This window comes from Tiliqua scincoides, chromosome 3 (genome assembly GCF_035046505.1).
Source record: "Tiliqua scincoides isolate rTilSci1 chromosome 3, rTilSci1.hap2, whole genome shotgun sequence".
Lineage (NCBI taxonomy): Eukaryota > Metazoa > Chordata > Lepidosauria > Squamata > Scincidae > Tiliqua > Tiliqua scincoides.
Window position 1 is genome coordinate 193448303 of NC_089823.1, and position 16217 is coordinate 193464519.

The 16217-nt window shown below is 43.8% G+C and overlaps 1 protein-coding gene across 1 annotated transcript in view; it reads left to right on the forward strand.

The window, feature by feature from the left end:
* HS6ST1 (heparan sulfate 6-O-sulfotransferase 1) overlaps nucleotides 1-6269 on the forward strand; it is a 216046-nt gene extending 209777 nt beyond the window's left edge. The window contains exon 2 of the mRNA XM_066621989.1: nucleotides 3420-6269. Coding sequence (XP_066478086.1) covers nucleotides 3420-4128 — 709 coding nt within the window. The 3' untranslated portion in view covers nucleotides 4129-6269. The remainder of the gene's footprint in view (nucleotides 1-3419) is intronic.
* Nucleotides 6270-16217: the final 9948 nt, after the last annotated feature.

Here is a 16217-nt window from a genome sequence, read left to right on the forward strand (position 1 = left end):
CCCTTTATATCACCAGTTCAGCTCCTTTAGAATGGCAGGCAGCCTGAATGGTAACTCAGGAGTCAACAGAGAATCCTGGTTTCCTTTCCGTGGCAGATTGGCCCTGTGTGAGAATGGCTCATTAAATGATACTGTGCTTAGTGCATGGGGTCACCTTGGAGGGGGGATCAATAAGTGCACCATAATTTACTTAATTGCTTCCATGAAGCTAGAGGACAAATTAGCCCAAGCAGCAAGAGTTTTCCTTACACTCTTCTTTGGGTGGAACAAAGACCTATGCAGGGAAGTTTGCTCTGGTTGCTTAGAATACCAGCATGTTTTTGCAAAAGTGTAAGTCCTGCTGGTTTTTATAATTCATCACCAACCATTAGCACCAAGAGTAAACATTGTGGATGAATGACCTTCTGCCCTATTGGTTGTAGTATAGGCAAAGCTAAACTTGCCTTCTCTTGCATGTATTCCAAACACAGTATTGATGTTGTTTATCTAACTAAAACTGAATTTTCTGTAGATAGGAATCCTGGATAAGTACAAGGGGCTGAAATTGTGTTTTAAAGAAGCAGGGGCATGATCAGACAGAGGCATGTCATTCCTTCAGCTTTGGGGTTATCTGTTTACAGATCCACTCCTGTGGCTCTCCATTCTGTCTCTCTTTCTTGACAGGCGTGATGGATTGAAGTGGAAACACTTACAAGATAGAGCACAATTAGGCTGTGGCTGAAGGTTACCAAAAAACAAGGTGTGACTGAGTGTTGGGAGGGGAGGAAGAGAATCTTCAGAGGTGTTTTAATGACAACAGGTCTGGTTCTCTGAGCTGCTGCATTTTCAATGCTCAGATTTGTCAGATCAGCATAACTTTGAAGGGTCCTGGGACCTGCACTAGCCACTACCACCAGCATCGAAGTAGTCCCTTCCTTCCTTCTGCCCCTGCACTGTCTTACCTGAGGTGATGGGCATCTGCAGTCCATCGCCATGTGGACCCAGCTACTTGTCGCTTCTGGCAGTGGCCAGGCTGCACTGTCTAGCACTGTTGCATTTGCAACAGCTGGAAAGTGTGCTATGTTGGCGGAACACACTATTAGGTTGGGCTCCAAGTCTCTTAGTTCCCGTGTATTTTGAGTGTGACTCTACCTGATGTATTATCAGAGAAACTACAAATCCTTGTCTATAATATGTTATACTTTACAAGTTTGTAACTGTAGGATATATATTTAGCTAAAAAAAATTTAACTACTCTTTACCAGCTTAAATTGTTTCACCATCACAATAACCCTGTGGCATAAGCTTGGTTATTCCCATTTTACTAATGTGAAGTTGAGTTCGAGATGGCCACTTGTCCAGGACTGAGAAGGAGGAGGTTACACAAAATGTAAGGTATCTGGTTCAAAATAAGGGCCAAATTAGATGAGAGAACAGAGATAACAAGACTAGCTCTTTTAGTTCCAAGGAGGCAAGGCAATAAAGATCAGTGTTGTATTTCCTGATAAAAATTATCCTTCCCACCCCCGCTTGCAGCTGCGTTTAGCCTACTGGGGAAAACAAACATACACATCATCCTACACAAATCATTTAAATGAGGAAAACAGCATGGGGAGAAAGTTAAAACTTCTGCGAGTGCCACCGACCCAATCCACATTGGGCTCCCCATGGCTGCTGTGTACAAAAGTTTAACCAAAAGCTGTTCATCCACCTGCATCATCTCATCTAGTTTGGCAGTTAATAATGCACATCGGGGCAAAAGAAATTAATTTGCACATATTCTATAAACGTGTAGAACATATGTTTTGTTAACACCAATCTGACTTACCCTGGCACAGAATTTAGATTCTTTGTACCATCTTAATCATCACCTATGGCAGCTGGTCACAAGTCAAGACTGAGAACTCGTAACTAAGCAATGGTGAAGTAATTGTACAATATTGCCTCCATGGGAAAAAACAAAACAAAATGAGATTTGGAATTTCTCTGGTCTAAATAAAAATGCACCCACCAGAGTTCACCATTTTTAAATTAAAAGGCTGTAATGTTTAGAATCTGTCTGTCATTGAAACATCTGGCGACCGTCACCATTGCCCTGAGCCTTCCCATGGCATATTTTATTCCTGCCTTTTAGGCGTTTCATAGCAGTGATGATTTAAATCAAAGCTGCATCCTGGTCAGGGAAGATGAATTATTATTATGGGCTACTATTAAATAAAAAGCAAAATAAATGAATGGGAGCTTGATTCCCACCCCCCGCCTCCCCATAAATGTTTCCTTATTAGACAGTGTGACATCTTTGGCTTGGTGAGAGTCTGAATAGCAGACATTCCTGTTTGCTCTGCTTCCAAAATCAGAAGGTGGAAGACATGCATTCTGGACCAATGCCCACTAAATTAAATTAAATTTCTTCTGGTGGTTGGGGGGAGGGGGGAGGCATTGCATTCAGGCCCTTTGTGGCTTATTAGAAAGTGGGGACTTGAGTGTTGTTTCCGGGTGGATTTCCTGCTTAAGACTTTTGACTGCTTTTAAATGAAACGGCTACTTTGAACAATAGTGGAATCGACCATAACAATAACTTATGGGAAAATGTACATGCTGGTATTAAGGAAAGTGGAGGCTTTTCAAAACTGGGCGTTTAGGGCTGTATATATCCATGCATATTATTCAGTATCTCATAAGTCACAGCTAGATGTATGAAGAGTGTCTGTGGAAAGAAAAGCATTGTGTTTGAGATTATATGAAGTTTCCTGAAACTTCTGTTTGAAGTTCTATGCTGTGAGATGCCTGAGATCTATGTGATGTTAATGATCACAGCAAAATGTACTAAGCAAAAATGTACTAAGGAAGGGCAGGAAGTTATAGCACTGTCCAAGAATTTAAAAATCCCAGGTTCCTGCTAGCTAAAATGTGATGTTACACATGCATCTAGGTAAATTGAGCTATTTTTCTACCCCTGCAACTTTATACAAGTTACAGGTAGTGGTTATTTCATCTTAGTGTGTATTGGCCAGTGCCACAAAGTCAATTCTCTTCTTTTGAATCCTCTTCTGACTTTTTAAAGTGCTTGGTAGAACAAAATGCCAGTTGACCCCTAGACCAAAAGAGCTTCAAGACCACGGTGAATAATTTGAATTCTAGCACTTTATTCTGATACTGCAGTTTGTTTGCTGGAAAGTAATATCAAACATGACTGAAATGGGAAAATTCTTTCTTGTTTAGGGAAATGTAATCCTTTTGCCATATAACTGATTTATCACAAGATGTTCTTAGAGGAAAAAGGAGACAAATCACTACAGTATTTAGATGCAAATTGTTAGTTGTCTCATCCTATATCATATTATACTGTATAATAAGTTATACGTACCTTAAATCCAAATGTGCCAAAATATTCATTTGTGCTGCGTAGCATACTGATATGCTTTTTCTCTTTCTTATAGGAAATTTTATTACATCACACTACTGAGAGATCCTGTATCCCGTTACCTCAGTGAATGGAGGCATGTCCAGCGAGGAGCTACCTGGAAAACATCCTTGCACATGTGTGATGGCCGGACACCAACCCCTGAAGAGCTGCCATTGTGCTATGAAGGCACAGATTGGTCAGGCTGTACCCTTCAGGAGTTCATGGATTGCCCATATAACTTAGCCAACAACCGCCAAGTGAGGATGTTAGCTGACCTGAGCTTGGTGGGCTGCTATAATATGTCCTTCATACCAGAAAACAAGAGAGCACAGATACTCCTGGAGAGCGCCAAGAAGAATCTTAGAGACATGGCCTTTTTTGGCTTGACAGAGTTCCAGAGGAAAACACAGTACTTGTTTGAGAGAACTTTCAATCTTAAATTCATCAGGCCGTTCATGCAGTACAACAGCACAAGGGCAGGAGGAGTGGAAGTAGACAACAACACCATCCGGAGGATCGAAGAACTGAATGACTTGGACATGCAGCTCTACGACTATGCAAAGGACCTCTTCCAACAGCGATACCAGTATAAGCGACAGCTAGAAAGGATGGAGCAGAGAATAAAGAATCGGGAAGAAAGGCTTCTTCACCGGTCTAATGAGGCACTTCCCAAGGAAGAGACCGAAGAGCAAGGACGCTTGCCTACTGAGGACTACATGAGCCATATTATAGAGAAGTGGTAGCCTTGTCAGAATTTTATACTGAAAAACAGGATTTTAGGGTTTCCATAATAAAAGAACGTGGAATTAAAAAAAACTCTTATTTAAAAACAGTCTGTAAAACAGAAGTAGGATGCTTCTTTAAACAAAGGGTCTTTTTATTGTTTCTTATAAGACCAATGGGGTTCTTAATAAAATAAAATAAAACAAAAAAATTAAGAGAGTCAATACTAGAAAGCTCAGAGTTTCAAATGCACAAGTGTAGGTTCCCATACTCTGAGACCAAATTCAGTGTCATGTTTTGCATCCTCCTAGATGCAAACCTAGAGTGATGGATAGTAGCTTTGTAACCACTCTTCTCCCTCCACCATGGCCATCTGATCTTCAACCGTTATCAATGTTCACCCTTGCTTATGTGAGGTTCTCATTTGTGGAAGTCATAATAATGGTAGTGAGTCTGCCAGACCAGTGACTTCACCTCAGACGCAGCTGCTTGGCTTCAAAGGGAAATCTTGGTCAAAAAGAACAGCGCATAATTCGAATACACGAACAAAGAAAGAAAACAAATGCAGAAAATGAGAAACATTTGAGCAAATAGACTATGACCTGGACGGCATATCAAGCACAAGATTTGGATACATTGCACTGGTGTCTGGCACGCACATGCTCATACTCTGCACTCACACACTCTGCATTACCAAAACAGCTGGTGAACTTGTGCACAAATATCCTCAACCTTGGCCTTGTAGGCAGGTGTCCAAAAGTGAACTAATTCCGACATAGGTTATCTTATCCACACAATCACATGGAAGTCCTTTTGTAGAGATAAATTGGGGATGTACCATTCCCACACATTTAAAAGAAGGCGGTCCACTCAGGCTATATGGTGTTCCATACAAACACTTCTATCATCACATGATTGGTTGTTCTCCCGCTGGTGTTTGCTTCAGCTTAGAAATACCCTTTGGTTCCAGTAAGGGTATTTAGTTAACATGTGTTAAAACATTCAAAAAGTTCATTCATTAATAGTATCTCAACATCCGTAGGGGAAACATAGTAAAAGTTAGAAGCACTTAAGTCCCAAATTGGACTTTACTGAAGCTTTCAATTGGATGCTTTTAGTCTGTTGATCTTGATGAGATTTAGATATAACTAACCTTCTCCAGCCCTCTTTTAAAAAAAAAAAATCCAGGAAGTAGGAGAAGGAGGAGAAGTGGCCGAGGAGGTGGCTGATTAGCAGCTGGGGAGGCAGGGGAGAGCATTTGGTGCCCTGCCTGAGGAACTGGGAAGTTTTGGTGGTCTTTGTCCACATAGCTTGCTATTTCTAAGTATTCCTCACCAAACAGTCATTGAAAATGGCTTGAAATTGTATCAAAAGAAAACCTGCCAAAAAGGCAGTCCCACATAGCTTTCCCTATTTATTTTAGTGCTCATCTGCTAAGGACAAATACCCAAGTGCCCCCCAAATACCCCACGCTCAAAAAGTTATGCTGGTTTTTAAGTACTTGTCCAGATCTACCTCAGTCTGGCTAATGTTGTCCCTTGGCAGTGCTTTTCTGAAGAAGGTCTTCCTGTTCTCTGACTGCACACTGGTGGCTATAAATATCCGTGAGTTTCAGCAAGCAAAATTCTCTCCTCCTACAACAATTGTTTTAGCATTACTTTGGGCTGGGAAGTGCTGCATGTTAAAAATCCTAAATTTGGGAATTAATGTCAATTTGCCAGTTCCCAAGACACCCCTATGCATTTCTGTGATTAAAATTCAATTTTTAAAAGACTGGGTGTTTTTTTTGTTTTTTTAACATTCTTTTTACCCAGAAAATGTATGCGATACATAAGGAGCAGCTGTTTTTTATGCAGACTATGTTGCTGTACCCAAAGCATTCATAGTTATGGATCTATAATATAAAAATGGTTGCAGCAGCTAATTCATATTCATCGTGGGCAGAACACTGGAGATCCGCTGTGTTATATTTTGTACAATCAGTACCAGGTTTCAAGGACCAAAATCTGCTTCAGCGTACTGAATTGTGCTGTCAAATATAAGAGCTAGATTTTTATTCTTTGTGTGTGCATTTAATTCCCACCATAACCTAAATCAACCTTAATAAATCTGCCTATGGGAACCACAAACCTTGCAGTTCAGCATTAGGCACTCTCAAGTATTTTCCTTCTGTATTATTGTTACAATGCCACGCTAAAGAAATAAAATTACTGAATATGATTTCCCTGCTTCACTTAAATCTGCCAAAGAAAGGTGATCTTTTGTGCTCTGAACTCAATACTTATAGCCGTGGGAAGGCCTCCGTTTTAGGTCCTAGCTCTGACACATTCTCTTCTTCCTGAAGTTTTCCTCTATTCAAATCCAAAGCATTTATCTTAAACATTACAACAGAGATTTACCAGTTGACATTTGAAAATCCTTTGAGCTGCAGCTTGCAGGTTGTTCAAAAAGAATGCAGCGCACAGCCAAAATGCAGAGAAGCTGAGCAAGTGTACAAAATAAAGGAAACTGGCCCTAAATCTACATAAAAGGACTGAAAAGTAGCAGTGTGGCAGGATATTTGTTCTGGCAGCAAGTTCCTCCCTCCCTCCCTTTTTTCTTTTGTGCCTTTTTAGGAGAACTCTTTAACATGGTGTAAGTATAGTTTATTTCCATTCAAAGGGAATATGGCGATGTGGTGGCAGATGTTTTCAGATCACATTGATGCTACAGCAAAACTAAAATGTGTGCCTGTTTTTCAATTGGATATATCAGTACTGCTTCAGCTGCAAGAGGCCACGTTTTTGATTGATGGTGTTCCACCATGACACCTTCCACGTCATTCCCAGAACATTTTGCAATGTAAACAGCCTGCAGTTCTGCTGCTTGGAGGGTTCGTAGAAATTTCAGTTGCAACTGCTTGCCTATTCAACCATGCAAGTGGCTATAGTAGAACCTTAACAGCAACAACACATGCACACACTTCTGGCTGCATACCCAATTCTCCCTCAGCTCTCAAAGCTTTCTAGAATTGCAGCCTTATTATTTAAGCAAAGAAGAATTTTGTCCCGCCAGCCAACCACCTGCAGTCACACTGCAGCTGAGAACAACAACAACAGTATTTATATACCGCTTTTCAACAAAAAGTTCACAAAGCGGTTTACAGAGAAAATCAAATATCTAATGGCTCCCTGTCCCCAAAGGGCTCACAATCTAAAAAGATGCAACACCAGCAGACAGCCACTAGAAAAGACACTGCTGAGGTGAGGTGGGCCAGTTACTCTCCCCTTGCTAAATAAAAGAGGAGCACCCACTTGAAAAAGTGCCTCTTAACCAGTTAGCAGGGGTGAGAAGTTGTCTTTCATGGAAGTCTTTTGTAGCTAGGGCTTTCTGAGGTCCGTGAAATGGCTTGGAGGAAACGAAAGAGAGAGACCAGCTCCCAACCTAGCAACTCATTTTTTTCGTATAGCAAAGTATGAGTTGTGTTGTTAGCCAGCTTTGGTTGCAGGACTGTTCCAGAAAAAAGGTAATTAGGAGTGTATTGTGGGGAGTAGAATAGAATATGTATTGGTTTTTTGAGCAAGAATGTGTATTGTTTCTATCTGTGTAGATAGACACATAGCTGTAAAGCCTCTTGAGTGACCAAGAAAGTGATGCAGAGCTATGCAGGTGGAGAGACTTAGCTATACAGATAGGATAGATATGATTGGAGGTTTTTTTTCCTTCCATGACAACTATGGTGTCAATGAGGACTTTGACGCTATCTCAGCCCTGACATCCATCACTGAGCATCAACTGAGCACCCTTTCTCATGTTGCCAGTCCAGCTCAGTATGTAACAAGAAAAGCAAGATGGGGGAGGTTCGTGGAACATCAAATCACTGTGTAGTTTGGTGAACCATGACCCTTCCCGCTTTGCATCATATCCTGTGCACTACGTCCAGAACAGAAGGGGCTGGCAGCACCTTCAGCCTCACCCTCCCAACTAACACACCACAGGAGGCCAGTGCAACACCAAGTTTCTGTGCAGCCCCAGCTGAGGAGTGCGCCAGCCTTCCTCCACCACTCTCTGAACACAGTCTGGTTAAGGAAGGTTTGGCTCACAAAATTTTGCAGTAACTTTATGAGCTATGTGGTCTGTCTCCGGCTGAAAGTAGGGAGCTAAGTCCCATTCCCCCGGACTGTGTGTCCCCACCCTGGCTATCTTGGCAGGTATATTCCTAGCAATGTAACAAAACCTTGAGACTGTAATCTCAAAACTGCTTGCTTAGACTCTTCCAGGAACCAAGGATGAGTAACTGGTTTTGGGATTACAACCTTCACCAAGAATTGAAAGGATCTGTGGAAGATTCTCTGATTCCAATTCTCATCCAGGCTTCAGCATTTTCAGAACAATTACTGGAAAGGATGTTTGGTTCTTTAGCATTTGCTTAGCCAGTCAGACCAGAGGCAACTAGATGCCAGGGACATATATGGCCACTTCTCAGGGCAATTTCTCTGGCATATACCTCTCTGCCATGCTGAGATGCATTTTCCGGATGTAGCATCATGCACAGTCCAGTTTCAATGCAGCATTGGTTTTATTATGAAATGTTCCTAGGATGGCACTCTTGTAGCTGCAGGGTACTCAGTACAATTGCAACAAAGGTAAAGGGTAGCAAAAACATCCACCATGCCGCTTGACCCTCACTTGACATGGGCTTTTCTCTAGGCAACCTAAGATTCATGCTCATTTCATTTTTAGTTTCCCCTGTTGATATTGCAAGTGAGCAGATGCATTTGCCACACCTGATACCTGAAATGTACATCCTTGAGGACCATCTTCAGCCCACACAATCCCTCATCTGCTTGAATGGCAGGCATGGATCACAGCACATAATGCATCCTGCAGCATCAACACAGGATTGCCTCATGGCATATCACACGTTCATGGGGGGGGCTTTCTGAACTTCTAGTTCAAGCATCAGACTCAAAGCCAATTACGTTCCAGTATAAATGTGCTTAATTGTTATGACGCTGGCCTGTCTTGTTTCACCCATTGGATCATTCATGGTTGTGGGGTAGTTCTGACCAGGCTGTTAGCGGTTCTATAATGCCTTAAAAACCATTTGAGCCATGCAACCCTTCGTAGTTATCTGAAAGGCAACAAAATGGGTGACAGCGCTTCATAAATATTCATGCAATTCACTTCTTTTTTTTTCTTGCTTAGCATATGCTTCAAATGGCAGCACTGCTCAGTGATCCACTTTTGTGTTGTTGAATGATACATTATCACATTCCACAAGCAGAACAAATTCAAGGCTTTTAGTGGTCAAGCCCAAGTAGATCTTTAAAGCATATAGCAGTTGTCTAACAAAACTTTGGCCCTATCTATTGCCCCAATCTAAGGGAGTTGATTAGTTTTGGACAACGGGTTATTACCATTTTGCTCTACCCTCTCTCAGTACTTTGGTTCTCAATACTATCTGAAGGGCATTATATGCAAACGAGCCGACCACCGTTTTGCCCCTGCTGTGTCACGGCATTTCCCTTCCCCTTTCTCAGGTGTTCCCTTCTACATGCTGAACTTGAGAGCTGAGCTATGAAAAAAATGATTATGTTAAAATTATTTTCAAAGGATGATTTGTTTTGTACATATTGGAATATGTTTTTAACTTATTTTTATTGCCTCTTCTGAGCTGATTTTAAAGTGCTTTTTAAAAACACTCTCACTGTGATGTTCCTGTATGTGTCAGTCACCAGACAGAATTTCCAGGAGCCTCCAGGGTTTACTCCAGACTCCTGGAATCTTGAGACATCAAGTTAAGGTTGCTTGCTTTGCTCATGTACTCTTTCCTTTCCCACTGCTGTATCAGGAAACCTGTGGACAATTTGTGCATGGAATTAATTTCCCTTCTTTTCCTTGACTGATGTGATCTGCCAAGGAACTGGAGTTTTACTTCCAATCTTGAAATAAACCCCCCACTCTCTGATTTTTACCTTCCATTTGAGATCAAGCAGACTCTACTTACTGAGAACATCCCAACAGTTATTTTCCAGTGGACTTGACTCTATTAAGATCTGCATGTTTGCTGCAGGAACTAAAAGCAATGTTTAAGTTGAACCAAGTAACATTTAAAGCTTTATATATTTATTTATCGCTTCCTCTTCTTTTTCAAAGAGTTAATGACAAGGAAGCTTGTTTCCTGTCCTTGTCCTCAACAACTACTATGAAAATGGATGAAGCAAAGTAAAGGAACAGTCATCTACTTGTTTTTGTCTAGAATCAAGACTGAATGTTAGCAGATTTAATAAACCCTAAAAACAGTCATTGGTGTGCAATGTATCTTTGCTCTGTTCTCTCCAGGTTGTGATTTGGCTGGTTCAAAAATAAAATATATGCCCCTTATTGTGTCAGTAAGGATGATAAATGAGCCCAGGATGGCAGAGAATAAGTTACTTTTGAATGTTGGGGATACTGTATACAGCATTTTCCCAGCCAGAAAGAAAGGGGGCCTTTAAGACAAATTGTCTCAGGCTAGCTCAGAGATGGGCAGCCCAATTCTCACTTGTGCTGGAACAGGCAGGACAAGTGGCCTACACTGTATCCTGCACAAGGTAGGTGCCATCTGGAGCACAACTTGAGAGTAAGGGACTTTTTCCCCTTACCCTGCGTCATGCTTTAGCCACCTCTATGAGGCTGCTCAGATCTGTGCCAGTGAAATCACTGTGCTCAGTGTAATGCCAGGCTGCCAGGTAGGGGGGTTTAGGATTCAGCCTGCAATGCCGCAGTCCCAACACCCCCTCAGTCTCATCCACCCAGTGTCCCACTTTCTCCCACTCAAAAACAACCCCTCCCTACCTCTTTTCTGCCTTCCCACCACCCACTTCTGCTCCCATGACGACCTGCCTGTGCCGGAACAAATGTACCCCCTCCAGGTGGGGATCTAGCACCAGCAGGCTGGCGCACGTCCTCATATCAGCCTACCCAACGCAAAAATAGTTGTGAATGTGCTTTACAGCATGTTTGCGACATTCTTAGGCCAGTGCAGGGGGCTTGCTCTGGCTGAGTGCTCCTTCTGGATTGCACTCTTATTCATCTTCTCATTTCATCATTAAGCACAACAAGGTTTCTCTGTATACATTTTTAAAATTACCACTTACATGATTACTTTGGCAAAGTTCAGTATTGAGGGATGTTTCGGATACCAGCTGTAGCAGAATGCTGTAATGCAGTACACTCCTTATACTACAGTATTATTATTTTTTAGTATCCCACCAAGGCACTATACATCATGGGCAAACTTGCATGGCAGAAGCAAGAAATTAAGCAATGTCCCTGCTGCTCTGGCTGACAAGTCTTCTACCAGTGAAACCAGAGGTTGCTCTCTGTTCCTGTAGCATGCAAAGCCTCATTAGTACGAAAGCACCATCTGGCTTCTGCTAATGGCTAGCAACAGCTCCTTGCACAGGAACAATAGTAAATGAATGGCTGTTGCAAGATACCTGCAGGGAGAAGGGTGCCAGCTTGCTGCCTCATTAAAAAACTCCGGGCTGGGACCAAGCTTGGGCCTCTGGGAAAAAGGAGGAAGAGAAATATATGCTCTGTGGATCCTAGTCTACATTTCAGTGGACTGTGGCCTGAAGTGGTGCAGTACCTCTAGACACACTTGTGGGATAGGTCAACTTTCCAGTAACAATGTGATGAAGAAAGTCTAAAAGCACACAGAAAACAAAGCAGGGTGCTTGTCCAGCAGATACTCAGCAGATACAATAGCAGCACAGTCAAAAGTGCACGTGCACATAAGCTTATGGCCCAAATGTGGAAAAATCAAGTCATGCCCATGGCCGTTTGAATTCCAAGGAATCAATTTATACTAGTTGATACTTGTTCAACTAGTTACAACTGGTGTGGATGTCAACAGGGCTTAGGCAAGACTACTTCTTAGATTGGGCCTATGTGTCTGCTGATGATTCTGAGGCCTTAAAAGTGCTTCAAACTTTGAATAAGCACAATACAACACAAATAAATGCTTATATGGCTTATACACAATATACGCTTGTATGACAGCACTTCCTTGGGGGGGTCTTCCCCAAAGGGCGCAATCCTAACCCGCTTTCCAGCAGCAACATAAGGGCAATGCAGCTTCTAGGTAAGGAACAAACATTCCCTTGCTTTGAGGTGGCCTCCGTGAGTGCCCCCCAACTGCAGGATGCAGCACATATCCCACTGACAGCTATGCCAGCGCTGGAAAGTTGGTTAGGATTTGGGCCAAAGAAGCACAATGGTTGGGACCTCTCAAGATGCACTGTCCCTCCATGAAAAGAATAACACAGACCTAAAAATAATTCTTGAGCTGGAAGGAAACTCCCAGATTTGGCTGCAAATAATGGTGATGCATTAGTGGTACCCTACTCTGCCCCTGCTGTTTCTGAATCATCCCTAGTAGCTTTCTCTTAGTAACTCTTCAACTCCATGCACAGTGCTAGGTTTCTTTGCAGAGGGTTCTTAAACAGTGTGGTTGAATGGATAAGCAAGACAAGCTTTGCAGCAGTTTACTGCTTGGTCAGAACTGAGTTTGTATGAGCTCAGTTCCTCTGTGAAGACCATCCTGCACAAATGGTCCTTCTTCAGAATAAGTACACTTCTGTTTCTCCTTTGTGGCACACAGTCTTCAAGTATTGTGCTTACACTGCATTCTTGTTTAAGAGGATATCACATTTTCTGAGCAAACTGAAATGGTCATGATTTCTAACACAGAACCCCACAAATTCTTTCTCTACCCATCCCCGGTTTACTCACCTTCCAATACTTGCAATATCATTTTGTTTATTTTTTTGCACCTTAAAGGGTACCTTGTTTAGTTGTTTGGAGGTTCTGTATTTCCCCCACTGTGCCACCTGTGGGGCAGAACATCACTTGGATGCAGGGCTAGCCCAACTATGAGGCCAGCTGAAGCTATTGTCCCAAGCCGCAGCAGGGCACCCATGTTGATCTGCCGTCTTCCACTTCACCTCCTTCTCCCCTCAGTCCTTGGATTGAAAAAGTAAGAAGGGGACAGAGAGGAAGAAGACATGTGGAGGGGAGGAGTGTGGTAGTGTGTGGTACCAGCACACCGAAGAGCAGGTGGAGACTGTCACAGGGGTCAGGAGGTCTTGGGCTGGCCCTGCTTTCATGAGATTGATTTAAAACACACACACAGGGGGGGGTGCACTGCAGCATGACAGAAGGCCCAGATAGGGTACCACACTATTGCTGCTGATCACCCCTCACACGTGAAAGGTTATCCATCTGTTCAGGCCATAATTTGTTTCTTTTTTACTTGGGGGAACTCTTATGTCCTTGCAGCTTTACAGGTCTTCAATGTTAAAGTGCTATCGCAACTTCTTGATGATATCCCTATTTGGATAACAGCTTTTAACAGGCTGATAGAGTGGGTACAGGCCTCCTTTTTATATAAAATTTGTGGAGTGCCTCACTGTATCTCATATCAGACCTGATGTTTGGGCACCGCCTTGGGTGCCCTTCGGGGAGAAAGGCGGAATACAAATCCAATAAATAAATGTTTGGAAATTGGTCAGCAGTCTCTTCAACTGCAGGCTTGGGCTAGAGTCCTTAAATTCTGGCTCCGGATCGGCTTTATGACAGACCAGGACCCTTTACTGAGAGGAGACTTTAGAGATTAGTTTGCTTCACTTGGATGGACACTATTTCTCAAAAATATCCAGCAAATGGGGCTCTCAGTGGACGGGCTGGTTTGGTAGCGGATGCATCCAGATTATTGATAACAAAGGGCACAATCCAAACAGAGCCTTATGCCGACCCAACTCCCTTGGGCCGGCATAGGAGGGTTAAAAATGTGCCATAAAGCACGTTTGTGCCTCCGTGGGAGGAAGCCGCGTCGGCGCATGTAGATGCGCAGATGCTTGGAGGCTTCCTCACAGCCGCGCCGACACAAGCAGCAACGGTAGGTATGGGGGGTGGAGAGGGGGCGGGAGGGGGGCATTTCTGGGCAGGGGGAGAGCGGGCGATGGGCGGCCCCAGGGGCAGGCGCATGGGGAGCCAGGGGTGGGGCTGGGACCCAGCAATTATGCCAGATCCCAACCCCCATCCTCAGGGAGAATGGAGTGGCTTCAAGCTGCTCTGCTCTCCTCGAGCTTGCACCACCTCCAGAGGTGGTGCAGGTCCAAGGAGAACCACTGGGGCCAGCAAGAGCTTCCCCTTGCCCCTGGATGAGCCGCTAAAGCCAACAAACCTGCGTTGGATGCAGCGCAAGCCTCCTGGTTTGCCTCCTCCAGCGCAGGTTTGGTTTGCACCCTGAACCTATAAATATTGATAGCCAAGAAACTATGGCAGCGGCCCATAGAACTTGCTCCCCATTGTACACCATCTTGGGGTAAACTATGGTAGCAAACCTAGGGCCCAATCCTATCCAATTTTCCAGTGCTGCTGCAGCCATGCCAAAGGGGCATTCACTGCATCTTGTGGTGGGGAGTCGTCACAGAGACCTCCTCAAGATATGGGAACATTTGTTCACTTAACTTGGGGCTGCATTGTGGTTGCACCGTTGCTGGAAAATTGGATAGGATTGGGCCCCTAGTTATCTCTTCTTTCTCGCTGTTCCCAAGGACAGGCATTTATGGCAGCTTGTTGCAATGCCCTACCCTCTAATATGCTTAAGTGTAGATAGAAAGGCCTACCAAAGGAAGACAGGAATGTAATTGCTTGTCAGGGGAAATAGACTCCCTATCACATATTTAAGTGCATTGTACTAAACAGCAGGTCCTACACTCAAGATTTCTTAAATCACTTATCCCTGATAATTTGAGCCAAAGAAGCTTTGATAATATAGCACCTGTTAATGGAAAATGATGAATTCTGTACAAGACAGGTTGCTATGTATCTTATCTTATGTATTCGGCAAAACCATAATGTATTATTAGAATGAGCTTGTATATATAGGTTATTTAGTTGGGAAGTGGCTATTGTAACAGGTGGTTTAAAATGTTTGCTATTAAGGGTTCAATCCAAACTGCACCTTGGGCTGACACAAGTCCCTTGAGCCGGCCTGGGAGGGTCGCAAACATGCTGTAAGGCACGTTTGTGCCTCCTTAGGAGGAAGCCACATCGGCACATCCAGATGCACCGACACACGGAGGCTCCGTGGCAGCTTCTGTGCAGAGGCTTGCGTCAGCCTGGCTGGGCCAACACAAGCAGCAAAAGTAGGCAGGGGGAAGGCGGGAGGGAGGTGTTCCTGGGCAGGTGGTGTGTGGCCCCAGGGGTGGGTGGGTGGGTAGAGGGAGGTGGGGTTGGGATCCGGCAGTTATCCAGGGAGAACAGAGTGGCTTCAAGCTGCTCTGTTCTCCTCAGCTTGTGCCACCTCAGGAGGTGGCGCAAGTCTGAGGAGACCTATAGGGGCCAGCAGCTCTTACCCGGAGGGAAGGGGAAAAGTTTCCCCTTTTGCGCAAGACTCTTGGCTTACCTGTTCCAGCGCAGGATACTATTGCACCCTAAGGTTAATAAATAAATAAATAAATAAATAAATAAATAAATAAATAAATAAATAAATAATCTCCCACACACTAATACTACACAATGAATAAACTGGGGTTTGGCTAAGTTTAGAACGACTCTGCAGAAATGTGAGGCCAAGCAAGAGACGTTTTGCCGATAATCAGCGGCAATTCCATGAATTAGGCTGGAGGTCTGCATGGAAAGAGCACTGGAAAGCCCTCACGTGGTTGTCTTGGCTTTCCTGTGAGTGTGCCGGAGAGGGTGGGGGGCTTTGAGGCTGGAAGAGCAGACATCTGCCTCTTTTGGAAAAGTTGACAGGTATGCACATGGATACCCTGCATGTCATCATGCTGACAAATGATCTGTTGACATTATGCGTTGTCATATTAACGTTTCCCAAAAGAGCGCTTGGGAAGGGGGAGGACTGCTGCCTTAGGTTAATTGCCGGAGGTCTTCCCACTCCATCCATCCATCCAACTGCTGCTTTCTAACAATAAGCAGCTGCTCGTTATTTTGCTCCCCCAGGTGACTGCCTGCTCTTCCAGGACGCAGGAGTTGACCCCAACAATCCCAGCACCAGATCAGAAGAGGCAGTGGCAAGTTGCTCTCAGAGACAGTGTGCCCGCCCATCTCAACT